Below are 21,412 nucleotides of genomic sequence, written 5' to 3' on the forward strand. Positions count from 1 at the left end.
TCTGTTGGGGTGTATTCATAGATTGAGGTAGCAAAGCACACACACTTTCCGGGTGGGAATGTCAGAGGGTGTAACAGTAAATGTTCCTTATGTAGTAGTGGAATATGTGACAAAAACAGTTAAGATAAGAAATGCTCAGAATTACATTAATTTTAAAATAGCATCAAAATGAAAATGTTACTTTATTGCAGGGAAATAAATGAGTATTTGCTTTAATAAAGTAGAATGTTTGGCAATGAGGCCCTCCTATGTTGACACTTTCACCAGCAGATGGAGATGTTGACTTACTGTTTCACCAGAATGGAACTGACTAATACACTCATGACACTAAAATTTAATGTGTACCTTTATTGAGCAAATAACAGTTTGATCATCATTTATTGATTGGTTTACAATTGCTGCTTTTGGCCAGTCTGGAGTTATAACAGCAGACTGGTTCATTCCTGTATGCTACACAGGAATTTGTCTGGTGTATACAAGATTGCATGATTTTTACCCTGAGATAATTACAACACAGTAACATAGAAAGATACATCCAGTAATAAAAGAAAGATGATAACATAAAAAATAAAAAATATTCATCAGTACATTCTCAGTGCTGGAATTTGTCCTACATTAATTTTGTGGTGTGATTTGCACTGATTTTCAACACTTACATTTCATCAGAGCACATCTTTAATCAAAAATAATATACACCAAATGCTATATAAAATACCTATTTGACAGGATATGCTTTTTTCCACATTGGATGATAACTGAAAATTCCCAAAAGTAAATAAAAATATAAACAAAAACAATATATAAGTTAAATAATTAAAACTTTGTGTAATAAGTCAAAGCTTTATCATTTTCATTGAATCTGCCATCAGTTGGTATTTTTTTTATTTAAAATAAAACTGAATAAAGTCAGTTTAAAATTAATTGTAACCTAATTTACTGTCATATTTAGCATGAGCACACACACACACAGACATTGCCTCGCTGAACAATCCTCGGCCTTGACATAAATGGACACAAGGAAAACAGGAAATGTTGCCAAGAGAAAATAACGAACAGATGAACGTGTGTGTCCCATCATTCTTTGTGCCAAGAATGAAAAATAAAATGAAAACGAAAAAGAAATTAAGCAGTTCAAAAATTAAACATACTAGTTTATAATACACAAGTAAATAAAAAATATTTTTTAAATTTTCATTTAATTTATTAAAACCAATGGAATTTCTAATCTAATCTATTTCTAATTCAGATGAAAGGCATTACAGGAAAAAATAAGCAGCAGTTTACAGTTTCATAACGAACTGATTAGCGTTTAAAGGAAAAAGATAAAACTTTAATTCTTTGAATATACCATTCTAATTATTTAACCAACAACAAAATTTATTTTAGTATTCAGTTATATTTTCGACTTAGCCAATAAAGTGCAGCATCTTGCCACCACCTGTATAAACAAACATTGGAGTAGACCCAAACTATGAAAAGTTAAACTGGATTAGTAAGAGTCAAACTGAAAAATACTTTGGTACATACAAATACAAAGTGTCTCAAGAAATATGATTATGTGGTCAGAAATAGTCTTACAGAGATATTGTACTTGATTCTTGATTAGATTTGTTTGTGATGAGGCATTACTACATTACAAAGAAATTCTGCACATGTAAGATAAAATAGAGCACCATCAGACATTTTTTGTTTATCTGTTGCTCTCACTCTGTTTGGTATTACATAGTGCTGGATGTGATGAAGACATAGATCCTAGCGAGAAATGAGGTGAAGGTCCCCTGCCTCAGCAGCTTCATCTCGACATCTATTAGGAAGTCTTTGGGCTTGCGGACCTGCCTCTGCAGGTATACACCGCCTGTGAAGCTGTTCAGCTTGCGGGTGCTGAAGTAGCCCTCCTCGTTGCCTTTGGTGATGCCAATGATGATGTGATCGCCAGAATAGGCCGGGGAGGGTCCAATCCGGAAGATCTGGGCTGGGATGATAATGTTGGTCTGGAAGCTGAGCTGGTAGTATGTGATCCGCACAGGCGAGTTCTGACAGTCTATGGAGTTGCTGGGACAGCTGATTCGCTCACAGCGGCTGAAAAGGAGTCAACAAAGATAGTGAGCAAGAGAGGAAAGCAGCTTGCTGAGGTATGTCTATCTTCACCGCAAATAAAACGTAGTGATGACTTCATGGAAGAAAAACAGCTTGCAACTAAAAATGTAAGCATTGCTAGTCCTCACCATTGCCCACTGCTGTGAGTCAAAACTGAAAATTCTCTAATGACTGCTTCTAATGCTCTGTGACTGCTTATCCATTTACAGCCTGGAGTAAAGCTTGGTGTAGTGCACTGTAAAATGTGCACAACTCATGCCAAAACAAGAGCTCCTCCAATGAATCACAGGGTGGCACTAAAACAGAACCGGAGACATTTTAATCTGAGCCGCCTGTGCATGGCTGCCAAGTTTTCTCATGAATGAAAGATGTCCCTTCATGCTGAGCCAGGCTACGTCACACTCAGGTTAATAGGGTATCTCTTCCTAACATTGGTAAAACGCAGGCTTCTGGACCAAGTGGGGAGTGTGCATACTGTTTCTGTCCAGTGGAGCACAGTGTGGGGAGACCAGCCAAGATACCCAGGGAAGCACCAAGGTATTCAAAGCCGTATCATGGCTCCTTACTGATCTATGGGAGTCAGTTACCAGACTAACTCTTTTTCTATTCTATATAAAGAATTAGTCTGGAATCTTTTCGGTTGAGCTCGAATTCCAGGGAGCGGGTGGACGCTGGATAGAATCAGAGAAACACCGTATATGACACGTGTGGTAGAGTATAGAGGCTAGTGAATGATTGTTGCTGTTTTTGTTGTAAAAACATGAGAATACACGCTGTTATTACCAGTTCTATTTTTTGAAAGGAGTAAACAGCAACAGCCAGTTGTAGAAAGATTTGGGGACTTGGGACTGGCATTAAGAAACATTACAAACAAGTCAGTGCTTATGTGCAAGGATTGTTTAAATCGGGTTAGATGACTGGAGCGTAAAACCCGCCCCATTGCAGAAAAACAGCTGCGATTGGCCCGGCTCATTTGAAGCGGAAGAGGAAAAGACTCTCTGTGGCAGGGATTCCAGACGCACATGAGAAAGAAAGTGAGTTTGTCTGGCTGGCCAGGCTACCCGAGGCCATCTGTTCACTACACTCCACTGTAAGGATAAGTAAGTAATGTACACTTTCATATTTAATTCAAAAGAAAAGTGTAAAATGCTTTAAAATGCAATCTAATAAATCAGTCAGATAATAAAAAGGAAACACTGACACACATCTTAATGCTTTAAAGCTGCTGAGAAATAAATGTAACTTACGTGTCTGACACTTTCTTGTAATTGTGAGGGCAGTCAAAGGAGAGACATCTGAAGCCTCCCTGCAGGTTATAACATGTCTGTCCATATGGACAGTTGTGGGTGCCAGCTGTGCACTCGTCAATATCTGGATAAAAAGGATAAGTAAAAGGGAAAAACGAGAGAGTTTTTTTAATGTAATCATTTTCTGAAGGTATCATGAGTTTAAGACACACTTTTAGTTGTCTCACCAGAGATTTGACAAGAGATTAAAAATAACTCAGTCAAGTTTGACGAAACAATCCTTACTCCAGGTCAATCCAGAAGTGCTACAGTAAGAAACAGGACCCAGATCCATCTCCGTGACAAATTAAACCACACTATCTGCTAATGGAGACAGTGTACTACAGTATGATGGAAAGTTCTGTCAAAACCTTGTAAATGGACCTCGAATAACAATTTATCTATTTGAGATTTACCTCAAAAGGATATGCTCATTAACCATCTGATTAGATTTTTGTGTCGAAGGGACATTAACATTCACATTGACTTTTTTGAAGGTGCATCCGAGGGTTAAAACATGAATCCTTACTGGTACTCTGTCATCTTCACGGTTTGCCTGTATTGTAAAAGCTGTGAATGTTATGTACTAGGCCTTAAAATGTTGATTTTAGGGACATGCACTGCTGGTTCCCTCATTAGACTTGTTTTCTTTAATTATTTTTACACAGACACAGACACACGGACACACACACACACACACACACACACACACACACACACACACACACACACACACACAAGAAACATAAAAGGGCTGAAGCCTTTCAGAGTCTTTCTGGTAGGAACAATAAGTCACTTCCTGCATTTCTAACAAAGCTTTAGCTTTTCTAACAAAACAGTTTAGTATTGAGTCTCTTTGAATGGGTTTGCTAGCTTCTACCTAAGAGGACACAAAATAAAATAACTTATACCACTATACACACTGATTCATTTGAAGTTGAATTAATTCAATTAAAACAGTTTTTAATACTGGATGTAAACAGCATATCTGCTGACTGCCTGCAGTTTCCAATTTTCCAAAAAATCTAAAAATTATGGGAATTGGATCTTCTTAAAACATGATATAATTCAGATTTACAAGCAGTTAACAAAACACAGGCTGTGTGCTTTACTAAGACCTCACCTGTGCAGGTGTGCCCATTGGTGGACATGATGTATCCATGAGGGGGACAGGAACACTGGTAGCTGCCTGCAACATTAACACACTTGAAGGCACAGAGGGTCCCAATGCTCTGGGAACACTCGTCGATATCTGTTCAAACACACACATGCACACACATCTTATCAGATTAGAGATTAAGGCCATTTGTCAAAGGCCACAAGTCAAAGGCGGGTCCAAAAAGAGCAGCAGCACTTTTTCTTCATGTGTGTGTTTGTGTGCTCTATCCTGTCTGTGGAATGAGCCTCAGAGGCTTCTGTAAAGCCCTGTCAACCCAAGCAAACTAAAAATCTGTTACTGATGATAAAGAATCAAACTCAGTACTCATTATGGAAGTGCATTCAAATTCAGATTCAGATTAGTAAAGGTTACTTCGCGTAATATAAATTATTTTCTTTGTTTTAGGCTTTATTCAATATAAAGTGTTTTAAGACTTAATAATATGTTCACTTTCTGAACATTGAGAAATATTTCTCATATTCTGTTTCCCTTTGTGCCTATGTATCACTTCAATGCTAAAATACCATTCAGTTTATAATACTGGTGTATATTTAGAAATGATTGTGTATCTACTGCTTTCTCAATATATGAAATGCAGGCAGTGACTGATGCAGCCTGACTACCTGCCTACACTACAGCTTTCTGCAAAGTGACTTGTATCTTTAAAATTCTGACTAGGGAGGCAGCACCTGCCTGACTTTTGACATTTGACTTTGTTTTTGTATTTTTTGGTATGGAAAATCTAGTCCTGAATTGGCACTGCTACTGTGTAAGAAAACGTTTTACACAAGGGCTTTAAAGCTGCATTGTTCTTTTTTATCGTTTTGTATTTGTTGTGGCCATTTCAGAGCAAGCGAAAAAAATGTACTTTGACACTTTATTAGGTACACTGATCTTCATTGTACACCAAGCTAATGCAACCCAATAACAAATCTCTGCCATATAATGACCTTCACAAAGCTTATAAGGGTCAATTACATTCACTTTCAACACTAGTGCAAACTACAACCTAATAAACACATAATACCTGAAAGTGTCAATCAAAATTTAGCATTATTATCTTGTGTAACTATTAAAGTGGCCATTCAGTCTACCTCGGTCATATTACTAGTTGATTAATGGTTTGGAATTAATGGGGTATTTGTAGCTCATGCAGATATTGTACATATTAACTCTACTTTCAGATCTGTTTTCATGTCCACCGATTCTGGCTTTGTCTCCCTAGTAACCTTGGCAGAAAATACCTTCACAGGTGTGTCCATCCTCTTTTAGGAAGTACCCTTGGCGACAGTAGCACTGATATGAGCCGTAAATGTTGGCACACTCCTGGCTACAGGGATTTTTGTCACATTCGTTGATATCTAAGCACAGAAAAGAAGACATGTTAGCATGGTTCTTAAAGAGTAAGGATGATGTCATTCTCTTTATTTTGTACTGTCAACAAATCCTATGACAACACAAAAGTGTTGTAAATGCAAAATGTATCAGTCGATCTCTCAAAATTTTTTGAAAGCCCTACCTTGACTGTCAGCCCCAAGTCCGTTGGTTCCTAATAAAGCTGAAGTCTTGGGCAGAAATATATAATTTTATTTTTTGCAGGTCTTTCTAAACTTTCCTAAAATAACACTGTACTTTTGGACAAGTTAAATAATTGGGAACTATTTTTATTTGTGGTTTAATTTTTCAACCAACATAAAAATGAACACCGCCAACAGAAACATCATCAGAAAAAAAAAACAAAAAAAACAAAGACAACAACAAAACAGAAAACAAGAGTCAGTGTTTGATTGACAGCTCATTTCTGGGGAAGTGCTTTGTGGAAACAAATAAAAGATTGTGGAAAAATGTTAGAACAAAACAGATTTTTGTACTTCAGCACTGGAGCCATTATATGCAATGATAGTTTTTCAGGATATTTGTTTTTAAAGTGTTTCCTTGCGGAAAGACAAGCTTCAAGTGACTGGAACAAATTAATCTGAAAAGCGCCAATCAAAACCTAATCATACTGCTCAGACAAGGTTTTATAATAAACCCGGTTAAATGCAAAGCTTCACCTTTGGATCGTGAACAGAAACAGTAAGTTCCCTCAGTAATAGCTGTGACAAGCTGAACATAATATGAATCACGCTCCTGGTCAGCTCTGAAGCACAACCACATCTTCAACACACTGATGGCTGACAGCACCTGAAAACCATTATGTATGCAGCATCAGTTGCCTCTGCACCCCAGAAAACAGCTTTTACTGATAACAAAGACTTACAAGGGACTCATAAACAGTTTTCTATCAATATATAATCTCCAAAGTCAAAGCCTGCATTTGTCTACTGATGGCAACATTCTCCCCAGAGGCTACAACTAAGCAGAATAAGACAATGCATCTAAATAAGGTGGTATTTAAATTCTGAATGTGTTTTGAAAACAAAACAAATGAGCTTACCTTCACAGTTCTTGCCATCCAATGCTAGGGAGAAGCCAGCTGTGCATGAGCAGTGGTAGGAGCCTGGGGTGTTTTCACAGGTCTGGGCACACAGCCTACCAGGATAGCGCCAGCACTCATTTACATCTGTCAGCACAGGTGTAGGAGCTATTAAACAGCAGACCCATAACTACAGGCCACTAATGAATCAAAGCCAGTTCTCATCCAAAGACACAAAAACAATTTTGAAGTGACTTTTTCACTTTTTGGATCTTTTTTCATATTCCTACATATCTCTGACAATATGCCAAACACCGGCAGGACATTTAGTTTGTGTTCAACTCAAAACATAATAACTAATGGACAATTTTACCATCTAACAAACAGTACTCCGGACCGCTCAAAGTTAGCCCAGGTGTATGAACTGTAAGTAGGTCCCAGACCTTGAGCAATAAAAAAAATGCATACTGTGTGTGAGGTGCCTGCTCATTGCATGCTGTTGTTAATATTTGCTCTTACAGGTAATGAAAAAATGATGATGCTGAATGAATTATGGAAAGTACAGCGTCCCTCACACTAGTAGCATAAATATTAAAAAGTGAGCGTGTCTGAACTTCCTTTTGTTTTACCATGAAAGCGTCAAACTGTGTTTTAGAATATCATCATTTTGAATAGATAGGTCAATATCATTATAAGAAAGACTGATGGTAATTAAGTAAAATCTCTGTTCTACAAAGGGAGAGAACCTCCTAAAAGAACTCAGCAGACAGTCATTTTATCAGTAACATGCATCAGGAGTTTCGGTGCTGTAGGCAACAGAATGCAGTGGGTCTGCCTGTCTAATAATGTTTTTCTTCCTCTGTGCTATATGCTGACAAAGCTGGAGTGTCAAGAATTTGTAGATGACTATTACCTGCTTTCAAATTACACATACAGGAGTCACTCTGTTGTTAATGTAAAAATAATGGTTAGTATAGTTTAATGGGCATTGTTCACTTATAGTAACAGCATCAGGTTTCAGGTCTATTGCCTTACTGCTGGCCTTTAGTCTACCATTATTTATTCTGTGCAGCACATCTTTTCTGGACTATGACTGTAATTGCACAGCCTTTCTTGAGAATCGAGCTTGCTCAGGTGGTCTTCCATTTCTTTCCGATCATGTAACAGTCACAGAAGGCTACAACGATATGGTGCAGGAAAACATAAAAAGTGAATCTTGAATTTAAAAGATACATAGTAATCACAAATTTGTGTCGCCATGCTCAAATCACTTATCCTGTTCATAAAATTACAAAGACCAATATGAAAATACTCACTTGTATCCAAAACACATTACATGATCCATAATACACACACATAGCAATTTTAATGGTTTAATCAAAATTTTAACTATGTCAGAGTAAGCATAAAATCTGACATTATTTTGTTGCATCTAGTGAAATGTGACAACACTGGCTGTGTGTACTGAGGTTTAACTGTTGCAATGAGATGGTTTCTGCCTTCTGCGCAGCTCTGACTTAAAAAACTGTTTAAACGACTAACCCTCCAATCTGTTCGTCATCATCTCACAGACCTGACACAGTGATACGTACCAGTGCAGGCTTTGCGGAAGGCGTCATACTGGTAGCCTGTCTGACAGTCACAGCGGTAGCTGCCAGGGAGGTTGTGACAGATCTGGCCCACACCACAGCGGTGCGTCCCCATCTGACACTCATCAATGTCTTGACAGACAGAGATCGAGAAAGCACTTCAGAGATGACCCACTCTGCACCTGACTGACTATGTCTTGCACACAGCCCAGCACCACCACACACAATATAAACACATGTTCAGAAATTTTCAGTTCATTCTCATGCTGAGACCAAAGCAACAGTCAGTCAGTGTTATTCTAGACTGAGACTCTGGTAGGGAAAGTGGCTTTATATATATATATATATATATATATATATATATATATTTAATACTATTGATTTAATAGGTAAATCTCACCGATACATTTAGCACCATCAGGGCTGGTATGGTATCCTTGGCCACACATTATGTTTTTCTGCTGGCACGTGTAGGAGCCCACTGTGTTGATACAGTTAAAACCTGAGCTGCAAGGCTCAGTCAGGCTACTGCACTCATTTATGTCTGGATAAACACAGAGAGACAGAGAGAGAAAATCACACCTCAAGGCAGCTGAAAAATTATAGTTCCACTGGAGAGTAATTGTTAGGAGATTTAATCCTGATTGACAGGTCTACCTATGTCTAATTCCTCCCAGTACATTTAACAAATTAATTATGAAGTTGTGTATATACCTGCTGACTTGTTTGCAGTTATTAAACCTTCTTAATAATAAAACTGGACCTTAATATATAATGACTCCAATACTCAGGGAGCAGTGTCCATGAAGAAGATTATACACAATATAATCAGTGTGTCATGTGGATGGTGGACAAAATAACAAAATAACAAAAATATCACAGAAAGTATTTGGATTTTAAAGAAACTGATTGAGAATCACAAAGACAGACAAGGTAGACTGCAATTAGTGGTGTCAGCTTTTAAGCACCACCAGTTAATTACTATGCAAACTGCTGAAGCACTTTGAGGAAAATAAAAGTCACAGAAACATCAAACAGTGCCTAAATAGCAGGTGCCCAAGTCTCATAATTTGCATATTTGTTGCAAGAGGGGTAATCTGGAAAATCATAAGAGCATTTTAAAATACAGATGATTCACAAGGCACACACATTTACATTTGCAGAAACCATCCCAAAAGAAGCCTTCCACCCCTAGTGATAGATCTATAATGTATGTGCAATTTTCTGCTGTGAGTCATTAAGACTGATGATTACTTTACCCTCCATGGCTGCTTATCTGCTTAGGTATATGGGACATTTCTGATGATGCTATCAGGAGCACCAAGGGGTGAACATAAAACATCATGATATTCCCTCATTTCAAGATGATAATGTTTCCTATACACTGGTAAGGAGATTGAAAATACTGCAAAATGGGATCATTTGTTTAATCTGCACAAAAGTCAAAATGTAAAAAGCAGTGGCATTATCAGAGGCTGCATGTTTTTTCACAGGGAGCAACAACCTCCCGGACTCCAGTCAATAAATATAAAGTTACCGGGCAACTAGTGGAGACTCTCCACACCAAGAAATAGCCTAGCATGTTAGCCTTAATAAAATCAGAACTTTGTTTTTTGTACAGATTAAATGACATATCTAATTGGTCTTGTATATATTGTGACTCTATAACTGTACTTTATCGTAATATGTTTAATCATGCTAGGTATTGATATGTGAGCTTCAGAGGTGCTGGTAAAATGACTCTCTCGTGAAGAGTGGCTTCGTATTTAACATACACTAATGTCTGACATCTCAGTTTTGCTGTGGAGTCCTCCTAACTGGTTAAAGCAGACATAGCGAGACAGCTGGACTAGGAGGTCTGCTACTCTCTATTAGCTATTTAATGGTCAAAGTGAAATGACTTTCCAATAGCCAGCAGAGCTAAGCCCTGACAGCCTCTTACCAATACAGTTGCCATGCGAGTCCTGTGTGAAGCCCCTGATGCACTTGTGTTTGGAATTACACAGGAAGGAGCCCACTGTGTTCTCACATGTAAAGCCCATACCACAGTTATGGGTTTGCAGCACACATTCATCAATGTCTATAAAGAAAGAACATAACATAAATACAATGAGTCATCGTGACAAACCAGGTTTAAATCTACTGCCAACTCTCTCACTTTCAGTCTGACCTGAGACCAGTACAGTAGGTGGCACTGTGGCTCAAGCACAGAATAAACATGAGCTGCATCCCAGAAATTTAAACTTTCATCCGTTAATGTTTAACTACAGGGAAAATTCTCTTCCTATAATAATATCACTTGTTCCAGCTCTGCAATTAACAGAAGTTGAACTAAACTTCTTAAATGACAGTTATTGAATCTCATGAGCGATGAACAGGGTTTAAATGGAAGATTTGTTCTTTTGTGCTGCACAGCCATTTCTCAGGAGTTCATGTTATATCAGGTCCCCTGAGATTCATCCCGTGGTACATAGGCAGAAGGTCTTAATTTGAGTTTTCTCTACCAATCATCATCAGAGGGACAGATATCTGACATCACAACAGAGACCTCTCCTTTCTTTTATGTAGTTAATTAGTTTTCCCTGTCAGATGGTCGACTAAATATTGCCTTCATTATCTAACTACATTGATTAGTTCTCCCTGGTGCCAAGTGCTGATGACACGAGTCACAGGGCTTCAAAGTGCTGTGTTGCCTGAACAGTGCTGCCTTTCTACTGTGGTGACTGGGTGATGATCTTATCACATACTGAAACTGGGCATCTGCTGAAGCACAAACATAATTACTAGGGCCAAAACACATTAGCATACATCTTAATGAAATCTTGCTGAATGAACTGAGTTTAACTCATGACCACAGACAAACAATACCTACCTGACTCTCAAAAGGAAAATTATTGCAAATAAATTGTATAAATATTTTCTTCAATTTCTACACATTACTTTTAGGATTTGTGCAGATTCTTTTCTGACTAGTTTTACTGGGGGTAAAAATTAGGTGTCTAAATATTTTTCATTCCTGTTAAAGACCCTTACTGAAATCAACTGTCTGCCATCAATAATACCAGGACACTCCATTAACCCCAGCAGCTATTAACCAAATATTTATTAGGAAAACTTTAGACATAATTTTTTGTTATCACAATCATGCACTCCCGCTAACTTCAACCATGCTTTTGCTGATTAACAATTAATGTAGAAAGTGAGAATATAAAAAAAGCCATTTGATTGAAAAAAAAAAAAACACACATTGTCGCTAAAGGTAACGTTGGTTACGTATCGTAACCGAAGATTCTGTGAATTGGGCACAGCCCTCTGGGCTATCGCTATGGGTCATATATAAATGAATTCACAGAATCACAGAATCTTGGTTGATATCGTTATGGGTCAAAGCGATATCCAGAAATACTCTACAACCCACTGGGCCCAGCCACCCAGGAGGAGAGTCCGAAAAATAAAGGAAACGCGAGTAACTGCCTGACCTGAAGCGAAGCAAGCACCAGGTGGGATGCATAAGCACTGGTTTCATATAAGCTGAAAACAGACGGATGCCTAACAAAACACGCCTCCTGGACTTGCCTGCCTAATTACGACTGGGAGGCTCCCAGGACAGCGTGAGAGAGAGATGAGCTTGCAACATCCTGCAAATAGAAACGCATAAAGGAACATGGGGAGGCCCACGAGGCCGCCGCGCAAATGTCTTCCACTGACAAACCATGCAGGAGAGCCGTGGAGGATGACACTCCTCTAGTGGAGTGTGCACGGATGCCGACCAGAAGCTCCCTGCCCAACGCGGAGTAAGCCTGTGCAATGATGTCACATAGCCAGTGAGACAAACGTTCTGCAGAGAGGGGGAGCCCAGCGAACACTCTCTGTAGTGAACAAACAAACACTCCAAATGACGTAACTCCGCCGTGCGTTCTACATAACATGCCAGAGCGCGCACCATGCAGAGAAGGTGCGAAGCAGCTTCCTTTGCAGACGCGTGAGGAGGGGGAAAGAAGAGTAATTTAAGTTTGTTTCGGCCTTATCAGGAAAAGATGCGTCAAAACGCGCCGGCGCGTGCGTCGACCCCAGAGGGTTAAGAAAAGTGCCGGAGAACTTTCCACACTGTGAGCAGCTCTAGTTCGTTTATATGTGCCACCTCCCTGATCATCCACTCCCCCTTTACTGTCTGGGAGAGGCACGTCCCTCCCCAACCGGACAGGGAAGCATCTGTGAACACTGACACGGGATTCGATGGAATCCCCAGGAATCCCTTGAGGCAGACTGCGGGAGTTTTTCCAGTAAAGCAGATCCGGGCCCACTGATGGTGACGTACTGGGTCGAGTCTCAGGCTGATAAACTAGCGCTGAAACAGCCTCATATGCATTAGGCCGAGTGGCACCACTGGATGAGCCGCTGCCATCATCCCCAGACGGCGCATCACCGATCGAGCCGTGATGCGTCTGCGTGGAGCGAAGTGACGCAGTAGGGAGGAGAGGGTCACTGATCTCTCCTCCGAGAGTTGGGCCCTCATTTGTAATGAGTTCAGTTCCACCCCCAGATACACTATGGACTGAATGGGCTGGTGTGCGCCATCTCAACGCACTTCGAGAAAGTGCGGGGTAGCCAACGAGTACCCGAATGGCAGGTGGTTGTACTGGTAGCTGGTCCCCTGGAAATGGAAGCGCAAGAATTCCCTGTGTTAGTAAATGATGGAGATGTGGAAATATGCGTCCTTCAGATCTATCGATGTGCACCAGTCACCTCGGTGAACTCACTGCAGTAGCTGGGCCGTCGTTAACATGTGAAATCTCCTGACCTGCATTGATTTGTTGAGACGCGTCAGATCTAGGACGGGCCTCATCTCTCCCGATTTCTTGGGAACCAGGAAACAACGGGAATAAAATCCACGGGCCACATCCACTGGTGGAACAACAGAAACAACTCCCTTTGATAACAGATGTTGTATCTCTGTTAGCAGAGCCGATGAGGCGAGGCGAGTGTCTATTAACCCGCTGAAAGGCGGAGAGGGCCGTGCAAACTGAAGAGTATTGTCCATCCAGTGGTCAATCTCGCAACACCTGTGCCACTCTGGATAAAAATCCGAGAGAGGGCAAGCCATCACCTTCTGCCGCTCTCTCCACCATCACCGCACCCAGAAGCGGACTGGCGGTAACCCTGCCCGAAAGGGAAGATGACACATGGAAATATCGAGACCATGGGAAAACCCCCTCCCGTTAGGTCAGCCACCTGCGTGATGGGGGAGAAGGTCAACACTGGAGCTTTTAGCTTGGCTGGCTCCAACACTGTCGTGGAGATGGAGTGGAGATGGTAGGTGATAGAGGCCAAACGGATACGCGGCATAGTGCCTGCTGCGGGTTGTACCAGCCGAAGTAGGCATCCTGAAGAGGTTGAACCAGCTCAGGAGGGATGGGGAGCTTACACCTGTTAGCCGCCGTCGTGATGATGACTGGGAGCTGTTGTAACAGATGAGCCATGGCCGTCAGAGGCGTAGAAGAGGCCAGCATAGGCCGCTCAGCTAGCATGCTAGCGGCAGACATTTGCACTGGCTCCCTGAAGGGGAAGGGGTAGAGCGGGGAGCCGTCCGGCAAGTGGCATAGCAAGGAAGCAGAGTCGTCTGACTTTGGGTCCAAGGCTAATTCCAGGACGGGTTCGAGCTCGTCATCCTGGCCGGGAGTTTCTTCAGTGGGGAGAGAGAAGGGGAAAGCCATGGGAGCAGAGGGCAGAGCAGAGAGAGGAGGCCTCTCCTTCGGCAGTAAGAATAAAAAATTCCCCTCTGGCGGAGTGCGTCGAGGGCTCTGCCGGCGTGTTCCGCTCCCATGCAGCCCACGCAGTGGGGATGCAAGTCGTCCCCGAAGATGTAGCCGGTACCACACTCGCCGCAGATTCTGGTGACGCCACAGTCTGCCGAAGTCATGACGTTCGAAGATCTTGTTCTCAGTGATTAGGCTGAAGAAAAGAAAGGGAAGAGCTCGCCCGAACCGCCGCCTTATATATGGGAGCTGCGGACGTATGGACACCCAGTTCGGGCGAGGGCGTAAATGAATTTCTCTTCAGTGCGCAGGTGCGAAGAGGGGATAGCAATATCCCAGAGGGCTGCGCACCAATGAGACAAAACCCAGTGTTTTGCAGAATGATCCAATAATTATGGTTTAGACTGGCAACAGCACTGTGCAACAGTAAGTGTGGTTTTCTGTTACTGCACTTTAAGCCCCATTTTCCCACTGAAATACGTTTAAAATACTAAAATACTTTCCTACAAATTGAAGAAGACATCATCAGCAATTGCACTGGCTACTTACAGTAAGTGGCTATGAAAAGCATTGCTGGGTAAATGTCCTTAATGAAATACTTCAGAAACAATGAACTCACCCTCACACACACTGTTCCTCAGCTTGTAGCCTGCAGGACAAGTGACCTGCAGCTCGCATACAAATGAACCCAGTGTGTTCACACAGCGCTCACCAGGCCGACATTTGTGAGTGTTGGTCACACACTCATCCATATCTGCAGAAGAAGAACAACAGTGACTTGCGGAATGACAGGGAAGAGAGGCTGATGGACAAAGGGTGTATGATTATGAGGTGGAGGTGAGACTGAGATTTTGTGTTTTCAACTGAAAACAAGAAATTTATTTGAGCATAAAGTAAAAAGAAAAGGTTTTGGACATCATCATAAATGCTCTTATACCTTCATAGCCTGTAAAGGAGCAGGCCAGCAGGAGCACAGAGTCAATGTGCACTGATAATCTTACAAACCAAGGACCCCTGTGGTAGTACTGAAGCTTAACCCTCGGGGTCTAAGGGTGTTTTGGGGCCCTGGATAAGTTTTGACATGACCTGACATTCGTGCTTTTTTCAGTTGCTTTTAAACATATTAAAGCTCCACTGATCAATAGTTTTGTCTTAACAATGGATCTGATCTGATTGCAGATGATATGATACATAGAGTATTATGACCAGAAGCTGCAGTTCCCTTCACTTCTATGAAGAATTTTTTTTTTCAGCTTAGTGATTAGTTTTTTTTAGTCCCATTATTTTGCAAATACTGTATAACCCACAAAGTTGTTTGGCAGGCTATTATACTAACTTTGGGCAGTGACTGCTTTGGCAGTTTAAAACTTTAGGCCTTGGCAACAGCTAAGTGATATTTTGCTTGTTATGCTTGTTTGTGTGAAATAAAATACACAGTTGCAAACCTTTAATCTTTATCAGTCAAACAGCACCACGGCTGCAAAACAGGCACTGTTGATTTATGACACTAGTGGGCTCATGACAAGACAGTGGATCCTCACTCTGTTGTGGCTCATCTTTATCAAACTACTGCATTCCCTTATCGTGCATCGCATTGCATGGCTGATTAGCTGGATGTGCTGATAGGGCTGGGCTGAATTACTGTGTGTATATCTGCACGTTTGTGCGCACATGCAAAAGTATGGCAGTCATCCAGATTTGAAGATCACCCCAAAATATGTTGCATTCCCAGGGAACCAAACGGAAAGGTTTTGTAAAAATCTGCATGAAGGAGCCAAGGCTGAAAAATAAAAAGCAGAAACAACAGGGGAAGTGTCTTCCTCGACTTTCAAAGCTTTTGCCATGGGGAATTTGAATGAAACGTGTCTTGCAACACTTTCCCCTAGGGAGAAGGAGGAAGAAAAACACTGATCTGATGTTTTCAGCTTGTACCTGGTGTGTGTGAGTAACACACTGCAGTTCCGTTCCTGCAAGGTTATTCACCTCAGAAAACCATACAACCACTACCTCTGACAGTACAGAACATAGTTTGTTAATATATGAAGTCTCTGTGGAGCTGCAGCAAACACATTCATCTTCTCCTTAAAATTAAGGATTTTCTTTTTTGACATTGTAACACAGTAGATTCTACTGTGCCAGGAGTTATGCTAGGCAAGCAGTGCTATGGTAAAATACTCTTGCCTTCACAAATGTCCCTGTTTCTTCCTCAGCTAAGCAGCATCTCTTGTTTTTATTGTAGGGTGGATTTTTCCAGGGGCAAATCACTGGAGTCCACCCTGTCCTCTGGGCCCTGCTCTCTGTCAAGCATATGAACAGACGGGACTGTTTCCAAAGTTTGCATATTGCTAGTGGTGCAGAAAGTCACTGTCACCTTCCACCACAGAATTCTGGTGGCCAGCACTATTTCCAGTGTGTCATTCAAGTAGGGAAAATAGAAAAATAAACGAAAAAAGTGCCTATTGCTTCAAGATCCCTACCTACCTCTGACTATTCCCTGGGGAAAGACACATTACACAGTTGTAGGGAGTGAAGCGATCCAGTGCAAGGTGGAAACAAAGAGTCTGTTTTTTAGTAATACAAATGCTCAGTTGAACAGAGAATGGGGCTAGCAGGAGAATTCTATGAAGAGACCAGGGTTAGCTGTGCACAGGGAAATATCTGAAAGGCAGCACCGTTAGGCACCGAAGAAAACACACACTCTGTTGCTTTTATACACTGGACCCAGAGGACGATGAGGGTTTTGGAAAGTTCAAGCTGTGGTAGATGAAGTCAGATTTTGGCTTCTTTGCATTAGTGCTGAGACAAAAACGTTCGGGTTGCACAGATGCAGACTGGTGGGACTCAGGTCCAAGCTGTGAATTCTGAATAATGTGTCAATTACATGTCTGGAAATATAAACTAGAAAGTTTAATTCTTATCTAACCCCTACCAGTCACATTGATCTTTTCATACCCTTGATCTTTTCTAGCTGTACTAGAAAGTACGTCATTTTATTTTAAAACAACGATCTACGCAATAACTGCCCTCTGTTCACTCTGTGCAGGTACCGTAGTGACACGAGGTTTACAACTCTATCATTCCTATTGGGAGCACTTCAAACTTTCATCAGCAGTTTAAAAATGTAACATGACACTTATACACAACTTGTCATTACTGAATCCAAATGAAAGCAGTGCTGTAGTGTCTCAGTCAGTGCAAAAAGATTACACTTGAGTTTACCATATTTAAATTTACAACCTTATCATTAATACGAGTTAGTAATGGCTGCTGTTACTCGTTATAGCTTACCCATTTCCTAAACAATTTATATCAGATAACAATTTACCACAGTGATGATTATCTGCTTAAAACAGACTTTGAAATGTCAAAGAAACAATTTTCACCCAACGGCTATTACCTTGTCCTGAACCTCCTCATTTGCATGAAGCTCCAGTCTCTTTCTTCTCCAACTGCACCATGTGCGTTTCACAGGGCAATGCATTAACCAAGAGTATGAAAACACCTTGTTTGTGTTGCAATAAAACATGAGTAATAAAATAAAAAGAAATAAGTATTTAGAGTGATCCTATCATATGTTTTGAAGAAAACACTATTGAAACATCTTTATGAACTATCTATCCACCAGCCATCTATTCAATAAGATGATATGAATTTTAGGATTTTTCTTTATTTTGAGATGAGGTTTATCCTGGATTTGAACAATGCGGACGATCCACGTTAATATGTTCCGTGAGGTTTGGTGGAACAGAATAATATCTCTCGCCAACATTCCCAGCCATGCAAATTTAAAAATGATGTTAGTAATGTGACCACAGACAGGATAAGGCAACTGACCCTGATTACTATTACTTACTTCAGTTTCTCATCCATCATTATGATCCATACTGTTCTCTGAAAGCAAATCTTCATGAACCACTTTTAGGAATGCAAAACAAATCCAATCCTGTCTTTAGTGATTTGTTTAGTCTTCAGGGTGAACTTCAGGAAAGGGAGAAGGTGGGAACCACATGCATTAAAGCTGGAAATCACTATGATGTCTAAATTACCATTGTGTTTTGTGAAACTTAAGAAAATCCATTCACAGCCTGGTGATGAACAGAAATAACGTCAGGGAGCTGATTAACTTAACCCACACATAAAACTATTCATGTAGTGCACAATGCCCTCTGCACAAAAACCACCCTTGCTTAGTCACACAAACAATTCCACAGGAACAATTGTGGGTAAAATTTTAACATTCAATCACATTCATGTGTAGCTGAATACACCTTAGACAGAAGCAACTTCTGTAACCATGTGGATTAAAATATCACAAAGCCATAATACACCAAGTGGCCACTTTATTAGGTACAACTGTTAATTGCTTAACACAAAAATCTTTGACAACAACTCAAAGCATTTAGGCATGTAGATGTGGTCAAGATGACTTGCTGAAATTCAAACTTAGCATCAGAATGGTTTAGAAAGGTGATGTGACATTGAATGTGGCAGGGGTGTTTGTGCCAGACGGGCTGGTCTGAGTATTTCAAAAACTACTGATCTACTGGGATTTTCATGCACAACCATCTCTAGGGTTTACAGAGAACGGTCTGAGAAAAAGAAAATATCCAGTGAGGGGAAAATGCCTTGTTGATGTCAGAGGTCAGATGAGAATGTGCAGACTGGCTTGAGATGATAAAAAGGCAACAGTAACTCAAATAACCACTCGTTACAACCAAGGTATGCAGAACACCATCTCTGAATGCACAACATGTCGAACCTTGAAGTTTTCGCCCTTCTGCAAATTCATAGATCAATTTACTAACTACTCTAGCATATTTATTATGGTGAGGCCATTCATTGAAAATGGTCTTTGGCATGGAAACAATTACATTTTCTTCTGGGGAGAGTTTTAATGGCGATGGTCTATGTGATGAGATTTTCCACAGTGAGTGTTAAGTTTCTTTTCTTGTCATTTTATACTCATTCTCAACTCCACAAGCTCTTCAATTATCAAATGCTTCATTTCAGAGTGTGAAAAAAGCTCTTCAGAGATGCCTCTGTGGATCTATGATAGTATTAAATTAATAACAGTACACTAAATGCTACACCCACATCTGCATTTGGCAACACAATTCAACAGCATCATACGTGCCATGGCTTAGAATTTAGGACCCAGCACAGGAACTCAGGGCCAAAGCAAAGTGCCGTAAATGATTCTGTGGGGACTCTGCCAAGATGGCAGCTATGGTTGCAGTCCTGAAATGGTGGACCCAGACACACCAGCCTAGTGCCTGGCAGGTAACATATGAACAGAGACGACATATGAACAAAGATAATACAGGAAGAGGCATAAGAAGTAACAATAAAATTGAGAAACCAACGCTGCTGTATTAGACTGCTTTAGTTTTTGGTAGGTATACCTATTGAATTTACAACTCATTGTATTATTGCCATATAAAGTTGTAATAGCCAATGTACTTTCATTTCAATTCCATTCAAAATACTTTATTTGTCCCTTAAGGTGTAATTTTAGCAGAGCAAATTTGTAAACAAATGTAAAGACTCTTTGTCATCATAAAATCTAATTTTATCTATTATCTAAGGAACATAAAAAATAACAAAAATTAGGAAGACAAGACAAACAGTATATTATGTTAAAAGGAAAAGTCAATTTTGGAGGCGGCTGTGACTCAGGGGGTAGAGCAAGCCAAAGACCACTTTCAATGAATTGCCTCACCATGGAAGACGATGAACCAGAGGGTTGGTTGTTCGTTCCTTGGCTTCCCTGGTCCACAGACCAAAGTGTCCTTGGGCAAGACACTGAATACCAAGTTGCCCCCGGTGGCTGTTCCACTGGTGTATGAATGGGTGAGCGTTTGTGTGAGCAAGTGGGTGAATGAACAAATAGTGTAAAAGCGCTTTGAGTGCACTTGGGTGTAAAAAAGCGCTATACAAGTATAAGACCATTACCAGATTTGCTTACCTGGTCTACACACAAAGTCGACTCACCGAATACTAAATATATACTAAGTAGATGTTATAGAGCAAAACGTCTAGGATGTTATAGAGAATGCACCCCACTTACACCTTTGTCAAAGAAAAGCAGGCACAAAGCCCCAGTTTTACTTCATAGCATTTGGTTCTTCATATATAATCTGATTGATTGCAAATTTGAATAATAACATCTCTAATGGGTCCTTTTTTCTCTATTTTATGGCATTTCTTTCTTCAGGGTTTTGTATCAAAATCTAGTTTTAAGACCTTTAGTTTATATTGTGCTTATTTGTACTAAAGTTGTAAACTTCCTTTCTTTTCTTGTCAAGTAATTAATGCATGCAAACAATTATCTTCTCATTACATCAATTCACTATCATTGAAAACTGGAACACTAGCAAATATTCACAGCAAAAAATTGCCAGTTTTGCATATTCAATGACATAAACAGTTAAAAAGTTATTAAACTTTCTGCCATTTTTGAATCAATCAACTAAGGATTTCTGCTCTAAAGTTCTGGGCTGTCTGGGGAAATACAGAATCTGCCTCTAGTAGGTTTACTCGTCCATAATGCTTACTAACTCTGCTAAGCAAGTTCTTAAGGGACAAGCTGAAATACATACCTTTGAAATGTAGTGAAGAAGTAGCCAATAGTTGAGTAAAGTACAAGATTTCAAGACTGTACCAAATATCATTACTTGGATACATGTACAGTGTTATTGGATAGTAAACTGTTAACAGGAAATTATGTATTTTTTGTTTAGAATGTGCACAAACGTTCAGAACAATACGGTTGTAATGTGTTTCTTGGCACACTGATTTGGAAGCACATGAGTAATTATAGTCATTTAAAGCATAATCGACTACAGAATTCTGACTTTCTGTCACAGGTGCCATAGTTGTACCAACTTATCACAGACAGCTTTCTGAAGGAAGGTGGCTAAGTACACACATGCTGTGTGCAGCACTGTGTACAGAGTAATTGGCTATGGTTGACTCATGCTCTAGGCAATGGTCTCCACCACCAGGAAGTAGGAGCCCAATCAGTTGATGCATTGTTTCCTGCTTTATGAGTGACTGCATCCAATTAAAAACTGTCCCAATCTCTGGGCAAACATTTCCAATACGCTTTT

General features: G+C 40.4%; 1 protein-coding gene across 2 annotated transcripts in view; it reads right to left on the reverse strand.

The window, feature by feature from the left end:
- Window positions 1-328: 328 nt before the first annotated feature.
- Window positions 329-21,412, reverse strand: part of fbln2 (fibulin 2) — a 53,710-nt gene continuing 32,626 nt past the window's right edge. The window contains exons 9-17 of one of the 2 annotated variants that reach the window (XM_026307924.1): window positions 14,923-15,057; window positions 10,490-10,627; window positions 8,948-9,091; window positions 8,551-8,679; window positions 6,980-7,105; window positions 5,787-5,903; window positions 4,507-4,635; window positions 3,345-3,468; window positions 329-2,079 (exon numbers count right to left, since the gene is read on the reverse strand). In XM_026307924.1, the coding sequence (XP_026163709.1) occupies window positions 1,719-2,079; window positions 3,345-3,468; window positions 4,507-4,635; window positions 5,787-5,903; window positions 6,980-7,105; window positions 8,551-8,679; window positions 8,948-9,091; window positions 10,490-10,627; window positions 14,923-15,057 (1,403 nt within the window). In that variant the 3' untranslated portion in view covers window positions 329-1,718. The remainder of the gene's footprint in view (window positions 2,080-3,344; window positions 3,469-4,506; window positions 4,636-5,786; window positions 5,904-6,979; window positions 7,106-8,550; window positions 8,680-8,947; window positions 9,092-10,489; window positions 10,628-14,922; window positions 15,058-21,412) is intronic. The other variant, XM_026307925.1, reaches the window with a different exon arrangement.

Source organism: Mastacembelus armatus, chromosome 5, assembly GCF_900324485.2.
Source record: "Mastacembelus armatus chromosome 5, fMasArm1.2, whole genome shotgun sequence".
Classification (NCBI taxonomy): Eukaryota; Metazoa; Chordata; class Actinopteri; order Synbranchiformes; family Mastacembelidae; genus Mastacembelus; species Mastacembelus armatus.